Consider the following 17,243-nt stretch of genomic DNA (forward strand, 5'->3'; position numbering starts at 1 on the left):
ATAGCAATGGTCTCACTTCTCAAGCCTCAGGAGCTGACAGAAGAAGCAAGAAGTTAGAGTGGAGTGGAATTTGGGAAAAGGAAGATTGAAACATGAAAGTACAAACCAGTAAGCTCCATATTCTGACATCCTCAACAAGGTCAGGGAATGTGTCTCAGTAAGTTCTTCTGTCTTTTCCTTCCAGAGCCCTGTGTTGTGTAAACGAACTGATGGATGAAGATGAGAAGGACAGGGCAAAGAGGTATGAAGGGATGCACAGAACAGGGACGGTGGGAGCTCCCTCATGGGAGAATTGTAAATGCTGTGTTGCCCGATGCTTAAAAAAGTACTTGGGACCACTGATATCAGAGGCAAAACCCCCATGCAGTTCACAGGCTGTGTATAGCAGACCACAAACAGCACAAACAGTTAAGTCACAATTTTCAAGCTTCTCATAGTGCGTTTGGCCACCCCTAAAATGGGTTAATCAGCTGAGTCGTCCTTAAAGTACATTGTTGTGCCCTCAGAATCTCCTGTTATCCTACGGCTATTTATTATCTTGATGCAGGGCTCCCGACCTGTGGTTTTACTGACATCATGCAGTGCTGCCCACCTGGGGTAGAGTTCCCTGTGAAACTTAGAGAGCAGTCCTGCTTTAGCACAGGTATGAGTTAGTCTCCCTATCCTTAAAGCACATTGTCGTGCCCTCAGAATCTCCTGTTATCCTATGGCTATTTATTATCTTGATGCAGGACTCCCGACCTGTGGTTTTACTGACATCACGCAGTGCTGCCCACCTGGGGTAGAGTTCCCTGTGAAACTTAGAGAGCAGTCCTGCTTTAGCACAGGTATGAGTTAGTCTCCTTTCAGAGCAGCATTTGGCTCAGTTCTAATTAGTCACAGTGCAGGAGTGCCAAATCAGAGATAGCTATGAATGCAAATGCTGGATCTGAGAACCTCCAAATGCCAACCTGAATATGAATGGAAATGCTTTTTGCATACCACACTCAGTCTAGATCACAGGAAGCATGTATCATCATGAATACACTTGTAAGGAAAATTAATTACTACTGGAAGAGGTTGTATGAAACTAGGTTTATCTCAGATATGACCACTGGAAAGAATGTTTTAGAAGAAACTGAATGAATTTTCTTTCTCCTTTATTGTTTTTAATGGAGGGGAAAACCCCAATAAAACATTCTTAAATTGTATTAATGCAATCTGGAAAATTGTCTGTGGTTTCTGCAGCCAAATTCTTAACATTCCCAGTTTCATGTATTATGGCAGCAGATTTTCAAAACCAGATACTGAGAACCTCCAAATGCCAACCTGAATATGAATGGAAATGCTTTTTGCATACCACACTCAGTCTAGATCACAGGAAGCATGTATCATCATGAATACACTTGTAAGGAAAATTAATTACTACTGGAAGAGGTTGTATGAAACTAGGTTTATCTCAGATATGACCACTGGAAAGAATGTTTTAGAAGAAACTGAATGAATTTTCTTTCTCCTTTATTGTTTTTAATGGAGGGGAAAACCCCAATAAAACATTCTTAAATTGTATTAATGCAATCTGGAAAATTGTCTGTGGTTTCTGCAGCCAAATTCTTAACATTCCCAGTTTCATGTATTATGGCAGCAGATTTTCAAAACCAGATACAAGAGCATGTGCTTGACTTCATTTTGCAGTTGAGATGTCTCTGCACAGTATTGTCTTTCTATCAGCTACGTTTGCAAATGCAAGTCAGGAATAAGGAATCCTTCACATTTTGACTTTATATGTGTGTGTACTAACTGCAAAACAAAAGTTCATAAAAATGAGGTGGGCAAATCATGAGCATATAGATACCAGGACTTCCCTTACTGGAGAAATTTCAATTAACACCTTCATCTCATTACCACCACTTTTGAAACAATGGGAACTGCTGCTGGAATGTACAAAAGATCTTGCTCAAATGAACATAAATCATATTTGTTATGTCCAGTTGTTCCTCGCTGACAGTGAGCTCAGTCCTGCTGCAAGGCTCTAAGCACCAGAGGTATGGCTTGCTCAAATGAACGTAAATCATATTTGTTACGTCCAGTTGTTCCTCGCTGACAGTGAGCTCAGTCCTGCTGCAAGGCTCTAAGCACCAGCAAGGTACTTACACCTGAGCCTAATTTTAAACAGATAAGCAGCCCCAACAGAGTTCAGATTCCTGTATTTAAAGTGTTTTGCTGACCCAGGGCCATTTATCTCTCCCTGGATCAAGCTGTACATCCTTCATTTTACTTAGTGGCATTTATGTTTCTGCCACCCAGGGCATCACGCAACAAATCTGAAAAGAAGAGGAGAGACCAGTTCAATGTCCTCATCAAGGAGCTTTGCACGATGCTGCAGGGCCACGGCCACCCTCTCAAGATGGACAAGTCCACAATACTGCAGAGGACCATCGACTTCTTACAGAAACAGAAAGGTACTGGAGGGTGCGGGCTTGCTCCCGTTGAAGGTGCTGACTCCATGTCTGCCCAGCAGCCAGTTCCCACTCAGAAGATGAAAACTGTTTATTCCCAAGCATCCAAAACCTCCAGAGAGGACATGAACTGAAGTGCGGGGCAGAATAAGGCGTAGCAGTTGCTTTCCACTCAGAAGATGAAAACTGTTTTTTCTCAAGCATCCAAAACCTCCAGAGAGGACATGAACTGAAGCGCGGGGCAGAATAAGGCGTAGCAGTTGGCCTCAGGAAACAGGCTAGGGTTTGAATACAGTGCTGTCCAGTTAGACATAGATATCCTTGAGAGGATGCAGTGCTGTATGTTTTTTAATGTAGTGACATCACTCCATTTCCCTCGCTGGCTGCCGCACCCCCTGGCACGCTTTGTATGCTCTCAAACAGAGCACGAGGGAGGAAAAGCTGAGGAACAGCACACTGCAAAAGCCAGGGAAAAGGGATTCCTGTGCCCTGTTCCCAGGTCTCCTGGGGTAGAATGTGGCTGAGTGAGCCTGTCCTGCTACCTGGGCACTCCTGTGAGCCTTCCTGAAACAGCTCGGGAGTTGCAGACACCTTCTGCTCACGGCGATGCTCAACTACTCTGAAATTAGCCCATTGACCTTAATTTTTGAAGGATTTCCTCAGACCACTGAAAATGTCTCCTCTTCCTTTTCTTGATTTCTAATGCACTTGCATTGTGATGGCATGGAAAATGACTGTTGCATACAAGAAGGCTTTTGTGTGGAGAATGATCTGAGGATGATTCCTCTGAAAGCCTCTTAAAAGAAATCTAGTGTTACTTGAAAATGAAAAAAAAAAATTCTGACTAGCATGAGTCATGTTGCTTTTTTGATGTTTTTCTCTTTAAGAAATCACAGCACAGACAGAAGCCTGTGAGATTAGACAAGACTGGAAGCCTTCATTTCTTAGCAACGAGGAGTTCACCCAGTTGATGTTAGAGGTAAGACGAAATTAAAGCTGCATAGATTCGTGAGAAGTAATCAGTTCAGTGGAGTAGTTCAGGGATATAGTTCTTTTTCACCTGTAAGTCCCAATGTTAATGATTTCTGCTCTGCTGGCGCATAGGATCCAAACCTGACAGAGACCAATGTTGTGCTAAATGCTTTACAGACACAGAATTAAAAATATGATTGTTTCCCCTTAAAGATAAACAGCTTTTCATTCAGAATGAAGATGAATTTGGCCCGGTGGGAGAGGAAAAAGAGAATTTCCCTTCTCAGAAGAGCCACTAGAGCTAGCATTTTTAGTAAAAACTTGAAAGTACCTGAAAAAAACAGAGCAGCTCTCTTCCTCCCACATCCCATTAGCCAGGCAGCATTTACTCTGCTGCCTTTGCTGCTGCTGGCTGCGCGGGGCTGTACTTGTGATGTGAGCTGTGTCTTTTGCTTGGATTGTCTTTAAGTGCATTTGGGAGAACAGCTCTGATACTCTCACCTATAAAATCCTTAGCTGATCTCGAAACAACCCCTGACCCTATATGTTTTTCCTTTCTTACGGATGCTGCTTTGGGTTTGTACTGCATGCTCCTCTGGCAAGGACATCTCCTACCCTGCGTGGGCAGCTATTGCTCTTTGCCCCACCAAAATAAGGGTGTATGCTGGGCTGAGCTGGGAGGTGCTGCAGTGTCTTCGTTACTCCTTTTCATCAGGACATCATGACTCACCTCCCTGGAAAAGTCTGTTCATTCTTTCTGGGAATTTCTCTCACCAAACAAGCTAGTTTGTTCCAGCTGAATCAAAACAGATTTCCCTCTTAGAAGTGGCAGAGGAGAGAGCGCCCTTTAATAACTGTTGGCTTACTGGACTATGTTCGACCGTTGACCAGTTTACTTAAAATCAATGCTTTTTTCCAGAGAGGGCTAATTTTCAGCAAAGGCAGAGTATGACTTAAAAGAAAGATGGGGACAAACTTTTTATCAGGGCCCATTGCAATAGGATAAGGGGTAATGGTTTTAAACTAAAAGAAGGAAGATTTAGACTGGCAATAAGGAAGAAAACTTTTACAATGGGGGTGGTGTAACACTGGCTGGGGTTGCCCAGAGAGGTGATAGATGCCCCATCCCTGGAAACATTCACGACCAGGTTGGACTGGGATCTGAGCAACACGATCTAGTTGAAGATGTCCTTGCTCATTGCAGAGGGCGTTGGACTAGATGACCTTTAGAGGTCCCTTCCAACCCAAACTATTCTATGATTCTGTGATTCTATGACAGTGAGGTGGGGAATGATGTGAATAATGCATCTTTGGCTCCCTGTAGCAAAGCTGCAGAGCAGCCTAACAGAGTCTTTAGAAGAGCTGGCTTTGTGCACAGCACTAACCAGAGATTAAACCTCCCACACCGTGGTAAGTGTTAGAGAAGAATTGGGACAGATGCTGGATCAATGGTACAAGAAGATATTGTGAAGAATAGGGAAAACCCCTGAAGAGGAAAGCACGTGCAGTGACTTAAAAGGGACAGAGAACTTCAACTCCAGGACAGAAACTGTTGTGAATAAGAAAGGGGAAACAAAACAAACTTTAAAATTGTTGTGTCACTAGCCTAACAAATGAGTGCTTTAAGCAAAATAAGTAAGGATTTAGATCTGTCCATATCGTCTATTAGTTGCTAAAAATATAGCATTGTATCATTTCTCTGTCTCTGCTTACCCATCCATCCAACACCCATCCATCCACAATGCTGGATTTGCTGTGATGGTATCTAACATCTCCTTACGCACTAAATTGGTTAACTATTGTGTAATTCAGAACACATAATGAAGTGACTGAAGTCACTAGGATTGTGTGGGTGTAGAAATTCTAACCACCACTGTCTTGCTTCATGTTGAAGAAATACTCACTGGGTGAAAAATACAAGTCAATTTACTATTAATGAGCAAATAAGAATATAGAAGAATGTTGATTAGACAGCATCTGTAATTTTTATTTTTCTGCATTGAACTACCATTTCCATAATTGATTTATGTTAGTTTTAAGCTATTAGATGCATCACCAAAGAATAAATTAGCCTATTATATTTTAACTTGTTCCCTTGCATAATTCTTTTTCTTTTTTTCTTTTTGCCTGCCTTTTATCATTAGGCACTAGATGGCTTTCTCATTGCTCTTACCACTGATGGGATTATTATTTATGTATCTGATAGTGTCTCATCTCTGCTTGGACACTTACCGGTAAGTTCTGACAACACAGTATGTTGAAAAATCATTCCTCTGCCTTAATGCAGCCTCGACCCTGGGGTGCTGGGGCTTGGTTTTGTCCAACCAAAGAGCCAACTGACTGGGGGTGGAGGATAAACCAACAAACTCTTAGGAAGTTTCTCAAGCTCCTATGAATAACAGATTCTTTGCCAGGGGCTGCGAGTTAACTAAAATCACTGCAGTCGTAGCACACTGCTTGGCAGCACATCTGAGGGAAGGCCTGGGTGGTGTCTACCCCACCAGGTATATGGAAAATCTCATGCTTATGAAATCTGTGCATGCTGAAGCTCTTCTCAGATAATTTAAGGATGATTTCAGGACTGAATGTATGCTCTTCTAATGTAATTGGTCATTTTCTACTTTGAGCCCGTGGTCTTTAGTAACAAATATGTAGCCTCAGAGTTTTCTGGGAGAATTTCTAGACATCAGGTGGCTGTTGGCTACAGAAGTTTCTGCTGGCCCCTCAGAAACATTTTTTTATTTTTGTCTGGTGCCAGGCATGTGGCACCAGTGACACGATGTGAGGGCAAACTGGAGCACACAGTTAAGCTGGCTGAATGTCCTGGTGTGCGGAGAAACAAATACGTGCTGACATTTTGGTAGAACCCCTTTAGTCAGGATGTGTGAGTTTATCAGCACTGAAACACTTGCAGGTTGAGCTGATTTTGCCAGATGTTTAGCCTAGAAGACAAATGGAGGATGTGAGGAGGAGCTCCCACTTCTGTCTCATGCTTCCAAAGGGAAATGTTTAAAATTTTCATTTAGATATGGTGCTTCTTATCGTGTTGTATTCCTGTACCCAGGGATTCTTCTCCAGCTTGCATCTGGCTGAACCAAAGAGCAGCCTCTGGGACCCCTACAACCTTTTGCAAATAGATAGGAACTCCAGGGTAAAATACCCTGAGGGTTATACTCTGCCCTAGATCACTCTGCAGCCTGACTGGGCCTCCTTGTCTTAAGCATCCACACTAGACCGGCAGCATCTGTGCTCCGCTGTGGGGTGAAAAGGCGTGTGGTTGTGTCAGGCTGTACTGCTGAACATGACAAAGCATTCTTTTGTATCAGTCAGATTTGGTGGACCAAAATATATTGAACTTTCTGCCTGAGCGGGAGCAGAGCGAGGTGTACAAGCTCCTTTCTCCACATGTGCTCATGACAGACCCTGTTGCAGCTGATTTTCTAAACGGTAAGTTCTGCTCTCGTCTGTCCCTTGTCGGTCAGGGAAATTTGCCAAAGGCAAACAGCTCCCGGGGGAGCCTGCACAGGGCTCTCCAGCTATTTAATTCTCCTGCCTGCCACTTCTCTTCTGCCGCAGTTAGTATTTCTGGGTTTTAATGCAGCACATCATCTAATGTTCCTACATGCTCCCAGTACTTGGTCTTTGATTGGGACAGTCTTTGTTTTGCTGTCTGCTTTGCATCACAGGACAGTGAAGTTGCCCTCATTAGATATTTTTTCCAGGGCAGGATGCTGGACTGAGCCTGTGAAAGGAGTGAGGGGCTTGGGGGGAGGAAAGGGGTAAGAGAAATCCCATAGGGTTTTGGCAGAAGCTTTGTTCCTTAGGAAGCTTGTATGTCTCAAGGCCACTTGGGAAACCCTACATGTAATTTAAGCATCAGCCTTCCTCTCTCAAGAGTCCATCCAGCTCTCTACTGCTGTTTGCTGTCCTACCTCAGAACATCCCTTTCCCCCAGAAAACATCCCCAGTGCCAGAGCAGGCAGCAGCCTCTTCCCAACATCCACGTCTCATCCAGCCTGTGTTGGGACTCCCCTTTTGGGTTTGCCCTGGCCAGGCAGTGCTGGCCTCCCCTCTTCTGCCCTGTCAGTGGGTGCTGGGCAGCCTTCGTGCTGGTGCTCCATCCTGGGGTTGGTTTCCCTCTGACTGGAGACCGCATGGCCTAATCCATGGAGTTCAGACCTCGGGCAGAAAACTGAATAAGAGCTTGGCACGGTGCCCTCCACCATTAATGGAAAGGCTGAGGGTGACTTCAGTGCCCTTTGGATCTGGGTCCTCCCGAGCAGGGTCAGAGCAGAGCACTGCAATATCACTTAACAGCTTTGCTTGAAATCCTGCATGCACGACGTCAGGGGAAAATACCACTGACCAATATTGCCAGGGCTTCATGCTCAGCGTACTGGGGTGGCTGTAAAGCCATGGGAGAAGGGGTGAGGGTACATTTCCTGAAGCAGAACCTTAAGATCAGATAAAAGCTGATCATTGCTCTTATTAGTTATTTATTTACTTGAGGGTATCAAGAGCATCCCAGCAGGGTGTGCTGAGATACCACAGCAGCAGGGTTGGTTTAAGCACCTAGATAGATCCAATATGTGCAGTGTGCTGAAGTGCAGACTTCTAGTAACATGGTGTATGCCTCCCTCTCTTTTTCTCATTTCAGCAGAAAAACAAATAGAGTTTTGCTGCCATTTAGCAAGAGGCAGCTTAGATCCAAATGAACCCCTGATGTATGAATATGTGAAATTTGTAGTGGATTTTAAATATTTTACTCATGGTAAGTTAAAGCTCCAGCCTACCTTCACCTCTCTGCCTCTCTTCTTTAAATTGTGTGTTGATCTGTAGCCTCCTAAATTTCAGCTGAGAATGCCCAGTAATGGGCAGGGATGGAATGAGCTGTGGATATGTTAGAGATATTTTTCATATAAAAGTGGTGGGGAGGTTGTTGGTCAGAAGAGTGCACTCTTCTGCTTGCAATGCTTAAAGAAGTGGTACCAGACTGATCCTACCTCCATTTGACCCCCTGCCAATTGTCAGGCAGCCTACTTATTCAAATAGCCAGTAAAATATGCTATTCTGTTTCACTTGTGGCAATAAAATGACACTTTAAAAGATTAAATAGTTTAAGAAACCTGTAAAATCTTGAATCTTGTTGGGGTTGAGAATGTGCAGCTACAGTCTCCTTGTCAGCCTCTGTGAGCTGCTCAGAGCTGTCTTCTGAAGCTTCCCTGCAAGCCAGGGGTAGGTGGCTACAACTGTGTAACTCGGAGCCTAGAGGGTCATTCTTTAAATAACATCAGCGTGTATCAGTGTGGCATCACCTTGTGGGTAGGAGGAGTTTGTTGCTTGGGTTTCATCAGTCATTGTGCCTGTCTTAACATGAAAAGAAAGCTCTTCTTCCTCTTCTTCTTAAATAAATTGTCTGGTTGTGTCTAGTGCCTACACCCTCCTGTAATGGCTTTGAGTCAGCTATTGCACGAGCTTTCAGGTCAGCCACGGAGGAGCAGATTTGCCTCGTCGCAACTGTTCGTCTTGTCACACCGCAGTTCTTAAAGGTGAGAGCTCTGCGACGGCATACGATCATAGAATCCTCCAGGTTGGAAGGGACCTTTAAGATCATCGAGTCCAACCATCAACCTAACACTGCCAAAACCACCACTAAACCATGTCCCTTTCATGTGGCGCTCAGCCGCAGAGCTGCTGCTGGTACCATGAGTGTGTGCTTGGCTGTGTCGAGGGGAGCTGTGTTGCAGCAGCCCCTCTGAGAGCACGTTGAGCAGCACAGATTGCTCGTGCAGAGGGTTGGCAAATGTGAGGGGACACCCCTGTGTTTGGGAGGGGGAGAGGACGTAAGTATGTATTTTGGAACAGCAAGATATAACGCAGGAGTTGCTTTGGAGAAGAGGCAGACGTGTGATGGGTTGTCTCAGAGCCCTCAGCCCAGGGAGCACCACTACAAGGTGACCAGCTAAACCACTTGAAAAGTTGCAGCCTTTAAAGAAATCCATCCCATTACTCCTTTGTATAAGAAGGCCACCCACATCTTGAAACACTGTGATCACTGTGTTTCATGGACTCTTTCTACTGCTCTGTGAGTGTCCTGTGGCACAGTGCAGTAAGGACAGGGATAACAACCCTGCACATAGGTGATTCTTGATCAAGAGACCATAGCCAGCTCAGTTTGAGGCTGGACCCGGTGTTGTCATCCATCTTCAGATATCAGTATTTACAAAAAAACGGGGAATTTTGTCTACAGACTGCAAGATGAGGCCCTCGGACTATTTATCCTAGCTCTAATATTCAGCCCAGGGTAAATTATTCGGCCACTTTTCATCACTTTATGCATCTATAAAACAAGGCTTATTCATTCCTTAGAGGAAAATGATTCAAGTGCTTTAAAAGCACTGTATTTTGCTAGGGTTTGTTATTCCAAGAAGATGCATCCTTAGTCTTGATAGAGGGCTCCTTTTGTCATTTCATGGAATTAAATGTCTGGATGCGCCAACTGTTTTGCAGGAGCTCTGCAACGTTGAAGAGCCGTGTGAAGAATTTACATCGAGGCATAGTTTGGAATGGAAGTTTTTATTCTTGGACCACAGGTAAGAGGTTTGGTTTCGGTCACTGAAAAATAAACAAACTGTAGTTTACAGATAGAAAATTTTGTGTAGCTATTGCCTGAGATCCCGAGCTCTAATTAAATACAACTGAGGAAGTAATAATACTCTGAACTTACGCATTAGGCATCCTTAAATGCTTTTCTCTTTTCCATATTTTAGACAGGTAAGAAAAAATATGAAATAGTGGAAAAATGTCCAGAAAAATGTCTAACTTCACCAAAATATTAAGTCATTAAAAGGAAGCAGTATGATCCTGTTCCATGTATTTGTTTAGCTCCTCTGTTTCCCACCTACAGCTTCCAGGAATCCTTCTAAATCTTTTGCTGTGTTAATAAACTTTAATAAACTTTTGATTTTCACCTTGAGAAATGATGGAATTTATAAAAATGAAAGAAAAAGCAGTGGTTTAGGTGATTTAATTGCAGATTTGTTTTTGACAATACCATATGGTGGGCTAGGATTCAGCTTGGTGAATGAAACAGACTGGAACCACTTTATTAAGCTGATTAATATAGAATTCGTTTTCTTCAAAAGAAGCTGGAGGCTTTTGTTCACTCTTTTACTTCGCTGTATTTGACACGTATGCGTAAGCACATTGCAAAATCCTACCCTTTCCATTATCCTTCCCTTTGCAAGCAGTGCAAAGGTAGTCATTGCTAGAAATAGAAGAACAGTAAATAAGGTGGTAGGAAAAAAAATATTTGGGAGGAAAAAATCCTAAATATCATCTGTGCATTTAGAGAAAGAAAGAGAGAGACCAAATATCAATGAATAATAACTTTAAAGTAGACAAGATGTGCACCTTGAAGCACGGAGGAACTGACCCTGCGACAGCCCTATGGTTAATGCTGTGTGGTTTGGGACAGTCGGCTTATTATTTGTGTTGTTGAGATCTTGCTGGAGTCACTTCGTGAGACTTTGATGGGCCTGTCCAATAATGCACATTTTCAGAATCAGGTGATTGATGTTAAAATTCATAAAAGATCCCTAAGCCCCTTATGTCACTGTCTGATGAAGTGAGCTGGTTTTCCGAAGGGCTGCGTCCCAGCGACTCCTGTGAATAAGGTGAGCAGGAGTCGCTTTGAAACCTATCAAAGAGTCCTTTGATGAATCTGGGTTATGACTCAGAGAGGAATCTCTCTGCGCCGGGTGCTTGCAGCCATTCCAGCCCCACTGATATCCCCAGGGAGGAAACCATTGTTACGGAGGGTGAATTAAGCTGATGCAGATGCTGAGGCGGAATTTGGGACAGCCCCAAATGTAAGTGGTGAGCCCAGCCCCGAGAAGGAGCAGGGGATCGTATGGGTTGTCTCATTTAATCACCAATTCAAATCTGCAGTGCAGTCCGCAGGGTGCTGTGAAATGTTGTTGGGTATTTTGCTGTTTCTTGCTTATTTGTGTCGACTCACACCACCTGATGCTGAGGTGCCCGTCAGTAGGGGCAGAGGGTACCCAGCGTGAGCTGGAGTCAGGACCTTCGCTATCATGATGACAACATAAATTGGAGTAAAGACAGATAATGGAGAAAGTACTCCATAGATCTAGATAAACATTAGAAATGTAAATAAGTGTAGAGGAGGAAAACCTGTCAACTTTGATAATGATCTATTTCTCTTCTGCACTGTGGTTCTCTCCTTATTTCCCCTTTATTAAAAGAGTGCACTCGAAAGGCTCTCTGTGCATTGCCATTTGCACAGCGAGTTGCAGACCTCAAAGCTGGAACTTAAGCTAACAAGACACTTTTAAACTGTTCCACGAGCAAGGCAGCTCCTTGTCAAACGACAGATGAGGAGCATTTTGTGGTTGCTTTCTCATTTAAAGAATTCTGGTGAAAGTCAGGAAAGCATAATAGTTTCCTGATCAGCTTAAATGTTTATCTGATGTGCATCTGAAAGACGTTATTGTCTTGAATATAAGCATGTCATTAAAGATAGGAGAGACACTGGTACATTCTGCCAAAAGAGACAGTAAGGAAGGACATTTTAATAAATACACATATTATCATCATTAACAGAAATCTGGGTCACATGAGGAAAAGGAACACAGTGGTCTATGAAAAGTTATTTGAATAAATAAGACTATATTGTGGCAGAGACCACAGTGTACTAAGCGTGCTCTGTTTCAAGAGCTTTGCCATCAGAGAGAGTAGAGGACTGTCTCTTCCAGCCAAACCTTGTGATGGGACTCAGGAGCTTCTGCTGAGACCTTGATACTTCTGGGGATGCTGTAGAGCAGACCCCTGGCTCGCTCTCTTTTTTCTCTGACTCCCATTTGGTGCTAAACTGCTCGTGGTTGTGGGGAAGAGAGAGGTTGTAGACCTGCCTGGGGTCTCTTCAGTTGAATAGTCTATGCCCACCATGTCTCTCAAGAGTAGAAATGTGGAGCTGGGTCGCTCAGCCAGGACAGGAGAACTTCCCATATTAATATCCAGAAGATTCAGGACTGATCCATCCAACCCCAAATGTTTAAACACTACTTAAATATTTTTTTGCTCATATTCTTGGCTACTTTATGGCGTTCACCTTCCTTCAGAGGGTCACTCACCAAACCAGGAGAGAGGCAGCAGCGGTGACACCTTCAGCCTGCCCTGGTTTTGAAACACTAGCTGTTTCACTGACACATCGCCGCCTTGTTCCTGCAGAACGCACTGAACTTGGCAGGTGAGCCTCATGCTACCAGCACATCCAGCAGCCAAAACAAATAGGTGGAGCCAAGTGAGCCCAAGTCCTGCCTCAGCGGTGCTTGAACGAGGTGCAAGCGAAGTGTACTCAAGCGTTAGGGGACAGAAGGTGGCATGCTGGTAATAGGGAGTAGAGGCAAAAGTTGTGGTTTTCTCCTCCCATTTCAGTGTTGTTTCATAATCATAAGCCAGCAGGCCCCAGTGAAGGCTGTGCCTAAGCTCACTGGTGTTAGGACAGCTGCCTAAAAAATAAAATCTCATATATTGCCTAGAAAAGGGAAAATCTAGAATTGACAGCAGAATAGCGGGTAAGTCTTGCAATGTGCCCATCTAAATACTTCCTCAATTCCTTCTCTACCTGTCATAGAAATAACCATCCTAAAAACCACCCCCCTGCCTATTCTTATCTTTACTTCCAACATAAAAACATTTTTTCTGGTTATAATTTCCCAAGCTTTTCCATGGGAACAATTACCTTTTATTTTACCCAAGCTGGTCCTGACACACATTGCAGTTTCCCACTTACTCTTTCTTCTACAGTTGCTACCCAGATGACATTTACATCCAACCTACTGGATAATTTTACTCGAGCTCCAAGTTATTATGCACACGCACAGCCGTAGCGTTTCTCAAGCTGTGTGTCTCACAAGCATACTTAATGAATTGAGTCACTTGCGTACGTACATGCCTTTCTCTACACCCACATAATGAATAGGCTATGAAACAGTAAACACACACCTTTTCATTTTCTCAATTTTTACCTCTCCCTTGCTGTTGGGTTTTTGTTTTTTTTTTTTATGCTTCTGTATGAAAACACATCAATGTGTATATGAAAATCCACTCCTGATTTCCCTGCCGAGTACATGTATGAGATGGTTTTGGTCACTAATATCACAGCGTATGTGCCAGGATGTCAAAGTGTCAGATTTGGTGCTCACTCCCTGCCCTTTGCTTCCCTTCTAGGGCTCCGCCTATTATAGGATATTTACCCTTTGAGGTTCTGGGAACATCAGGGTATGATTACTACCACGCAGATGACCTGGAGCTTCTTGCTAGGTGCCATGAACACTGTAAGTTCCTCTTGCTCTGCAGCGTGACTGTCTTTGATCTCGTTTGTCACTCGTGCAAAACCTTTTACTGTTGTCGCAAAAGGCATCTTTATCTGGGGCACGAGGGAATTCTGTCTTCCCCATGACAGCCTGTCATAGCTGACGCTTACCTGGGAGGTTGAACCCCTGCAGGATTCACTCAGATGAGGAACTGTTTGTGTAGGTTTCCCAAATTGGCAGATGCCCTGTTTGAGCACAGGTTGTCTGAGAGTGAGATGAAATTAACAGGTGGGAAGTCAGATCTTTGCAGCTTCTGCCCCCTGCTTGTGAGGGCAGCCCCAAACCCTGGGAGTTCTCTTGATTGTCACAGTTCATGGGGTCTTGCTGTTCTTCTGGGTTCTGGAGTCAGCCAGGAGGCTCAGCTCACCAAAAAGCTTTCTGAAATCCACATTTGGATCACCTGCCTGTGCAATTAGATGTTTTGAACCTCTGTTAACTATTAGTAAAATGCTTCTGGAGCCTCAGACCCTTTATTTTAAATGCCAAAACACCAAATATAGGATGTGGGTGAAGATAGCTCATTTTTGGTTGAACTGAAAATAAAGCAGAAAAGCAGAAAAGTCCAGTTCAGGCTGATGTGTGATCACCAGAGAAAGTCCATGAAGCTCAGCTTTGTGCAAGGTGGAATACTGTGACCTACAAGAGGCCCGGAGGAGCCAGGTCAGAAGGAGCACATAGTCTGAGTACTGCGGCAGTGCTGCCCACTGCTGAAGCACCATGTCCTGCTGAAGGCTGGAGCTGATCTGAGGAAGGGCAAAAGGTGGCAGCAGACATGGTCTACTACTAATCAGTGTGCTTTTCCTACCAGATGAGCAGGTGAGATGTTTTATCCCCCAGACTATTTTTCTGTTTTGTTACATGCACTTCAGACTGAGATGCTGAGCCGGAATTAGGTCTGTCCTCCAGCTGGTTTGCATTGCCAAGTACTGTAATGAGAACTTAAAAAGTAACTGCACACTTTGTAAAATGCATCTAGATGATCAGATATTTTGCCAAGAAATATTAGTTATAGGTTTCCTGTTGGGCAAACTCTCTATCTATTTGTCTCACTGCTGTCTCCATTTGAATGGAGAGTGTTTTGTCAAAAGCAAACAAGCACACCCCAGAGAGTGGAGAAAGTAGAATGCTGTAATTAGTCTGAGATGCAGAGCAGCACGATGCAGGGACATCAAGAAACTCCAGGTCCCCCCGGCACCCCATCTCTACCATGTATCATCTACCACCTACACATATAAGATGCTAAAGGACCTAGAAGAGAATGAAGAAAACAACTTCTCTGAATGTCAAGGTTCCCCACTCCACTTCCCTGCCAGCTTTTCTGCCCTGTCAAGGCAAAGGGCTGGTACAAAACAGCGATGGGGAAGCAGGTTGCGCGGCTGAGCACCCGGAGGAAACTGTGAAAAGGGCTAGAACAAAAGTTTTGTTGAGTGCAGAGAGCTTGTAAATGGGAATATTAAAGGAATATTTTCATTGCTCTCAAGTACAGTGCTTTTCACTGCTCTTTCCTTAAAAGACCATTCAGACAGAAGTGAGCTCCTTTGCCTGATGATTTTTGATAATGTGTGTGTGCAGTTTGATGTAGACACTAACTGTATTGTGAGTGGGGTCAGAACCTTCAGCAGAGAATCTGTTTAGTAATTTATGTTCTACATCTCTACTAGCCATGGATTCCCTCTTACATATTAAAAGAGTACTTGTATAACACACCTGAAGGAAAGGGTTGTTTAACCTTGCTGCACAGGGGGACAAAGTAAAGTGCTGGCAAAGTGACTTAGAGAAGGTACTTCAGGAAATCTCTGCCAGGACTGGTAGGTGAGTGTGTTAGCCAGAAGAACATCTAACTAAAGTTAGTGGGATTGCTAATGAAGTTAGTCCCAATATTTAACAAAGTAGAGGTGTGCAGGTGAGTAAAAATGCTTGGGTTAGTGTGGCTTGGTAATTTCCTGTACATTGACCACTGTGGGCAGGCATCTTGCCTACTGTGAAGTGAAATGGGTTTCCTTAAACCACGGTTGTATTTCGCTTTGCATTAATTATGGGTATTTTAAGTGAGCATGTTTCATTTTGTACTCCCAGCAGTCTGGGAACAATTAACGTGGTTATTTAATGCAGTTCCCCTCATTATGTTCCAGTTGTGTTACACCACTTGAGATTTTTCTAGACATACCCTGATAATATATACCAGGTCTCGTGTATTTAGGTCACGTCTTGAAAGAGAAGTCTCAGTTAAACTGCTAAAACTCCACTATCTTATTATTTTGTGCCATGAGTAGGATCCTGACTTTAAGCCCCCGGTCTTTGAAATGCCTTCTCATGTACTTGTGAAAGGACAATACTTCGTTTAATTCATTCTTCTTATGCTTATTTCAGAGGAGTCCCAGAATAAGTTACAAGAATATAGCTAGTTATGTAGTTATACCCATTATTAGTTCTAAGAACAATCTCAAAACAGCAAAGTGCACTCCTGAAAGACAGTAGCAGAAGAGAAACCAAATAAAAGCTCAGTATGTGGTTGTGTCTCATCTGCCATGTTTATAAAGCTGCAAGAGCCATTTTAGTGCAGTAGCAGACTGCGAGAGGGGAGGGGGACCAAGTGGCTTGTCTAATGACCTTTGCACCATCAAATTTCTGTTTGCTATAAAAATGCTTTTTTTATTATTTATTTTTTTATTTAACAGTGATGCAGTTTGGAAAAGGCAAGTCCTGTTACTATCGGTTCCTGACCAAAGGCCAGCAGTGGATATGGCTGCAGACACACTACTACATCACCTACCACCAGTGGAATTCCAAACCTGAGTTCATCGTTTGCACTCACCTGGTCGTTAGGTAGGAGCAAGCACCAAACACTGCACAGTGCATGTCATGCTCAACCATTACTTTATTCCAGTCTGGTTTTGTGTTAGCCAAATATTTGCCGTTCTTATTGACACACTAAGATGGTATGTAACTCTATAAAACTATTATGACAGGAAACATGGGGAAAAGCATAATGTGTTTTCATTAATCTTTTTTTTTTATTTTTCTTGGCAACCAGGCCAAAAACGCGGAAGCCACCATTAGCCAAGTCTCTCAGCGTATTACGTTCCCCTTTTATCCCTAGCGATGACATGGCCGTAGGAAGAATTAAAGCTGTTAAGAATCAGACAGCTTTACGGGCGTGAATGGGATCATACAGCTCCTACAAAACCTTTTGATCAGAGCTTTAAATGTTTATGGCTTGAAGTTAGCAGCTGTCCTGCTCGCCTTATCCTCACCTGAAATCCAGGCCAGGATCCCCCCCTAGTGGGAAGCTGCTGGTGCTGGAAGGCAGCATCCGTGTGGGATGCTCTGTGATACCCACCTTCTGGAGGGGAATCTGCTGGATTACCATTGCCATCTTAAAAAAGATGGTGTTAAAACTGAGAATATATTTACTGAAGGGCTTGAAAAATAG

At 43.6% G+C, this 17,243-nt stretch overlaps 1 protein-coding gene across 3 annotated transcripts in view; it reads left to right on the forward strand.

Annotated features, from left to right (window-relative positions):
• The window catches only part of PASD1 (PAS domain containing 1), a 56,017-nt gene that overhangs the window by 25,781 nt on the left and 12,993 nt on the right, over positions 1–17,243 (forward strand). For 2 of the 3 annotated variants that reach the window (XM_014954948.1, XM_014954950.1), the window contains exons 3-12: positions 185–241; positions 2,287–2,441; positions 3,326–3,417; positions 5,555–5,644; positions 6,737–6,857; positions 8,068–8,181; positions 8,841–8,959; positions 9,921–10,003; positions 13,665–13,771; positions 16,489–16,636. In XM_014954948.1, coding sequence (XP_014810434.1) covers positions 210–241; positions 2,287–2,441; positions 3,326–3,417; positions 5,555–5,644; positions 6,737–6,857; positions 8,068–8,181; positions 8,841–8,959; positions 9,921–10,003; positions 13,665–13,771; positions 16,489–16,636 — 1,061 coding nt within the window. In that variant the 5' untranslated portion in view covers positions 185–209. The remainder of the gene's footprint in view (positions 1–184; positions 242–2,286; positions 2,442–3,325; positions 3,418–5,554; positions 5,645–6,736; positions 6,858–8,067; positions 8,182–8,840; positions 8,960–9,920; positions 10,004–13,664; positions 13,772–16,488; positions 16,637–17,243) is intronic. The other variant, XM_014954949.1, reaches the window with a different exon arrangement.

Source organism: Calidris pugnax, unplaced genomic scaffold (genome assembly GCF_001431845.1).
Source record: "Calidris pugnax isolate Ruff unplaced genomic scaffold, ASM143184v1 scaffold38, whole genome shotgun sequence".
NCBI classification, from domain to species: domain Eukaryota; kingdom Metazoa; phylum Chordata; class Aves; order Charadriiformes; family Scolopacidae; genus Calidris; species Calidris pugnax.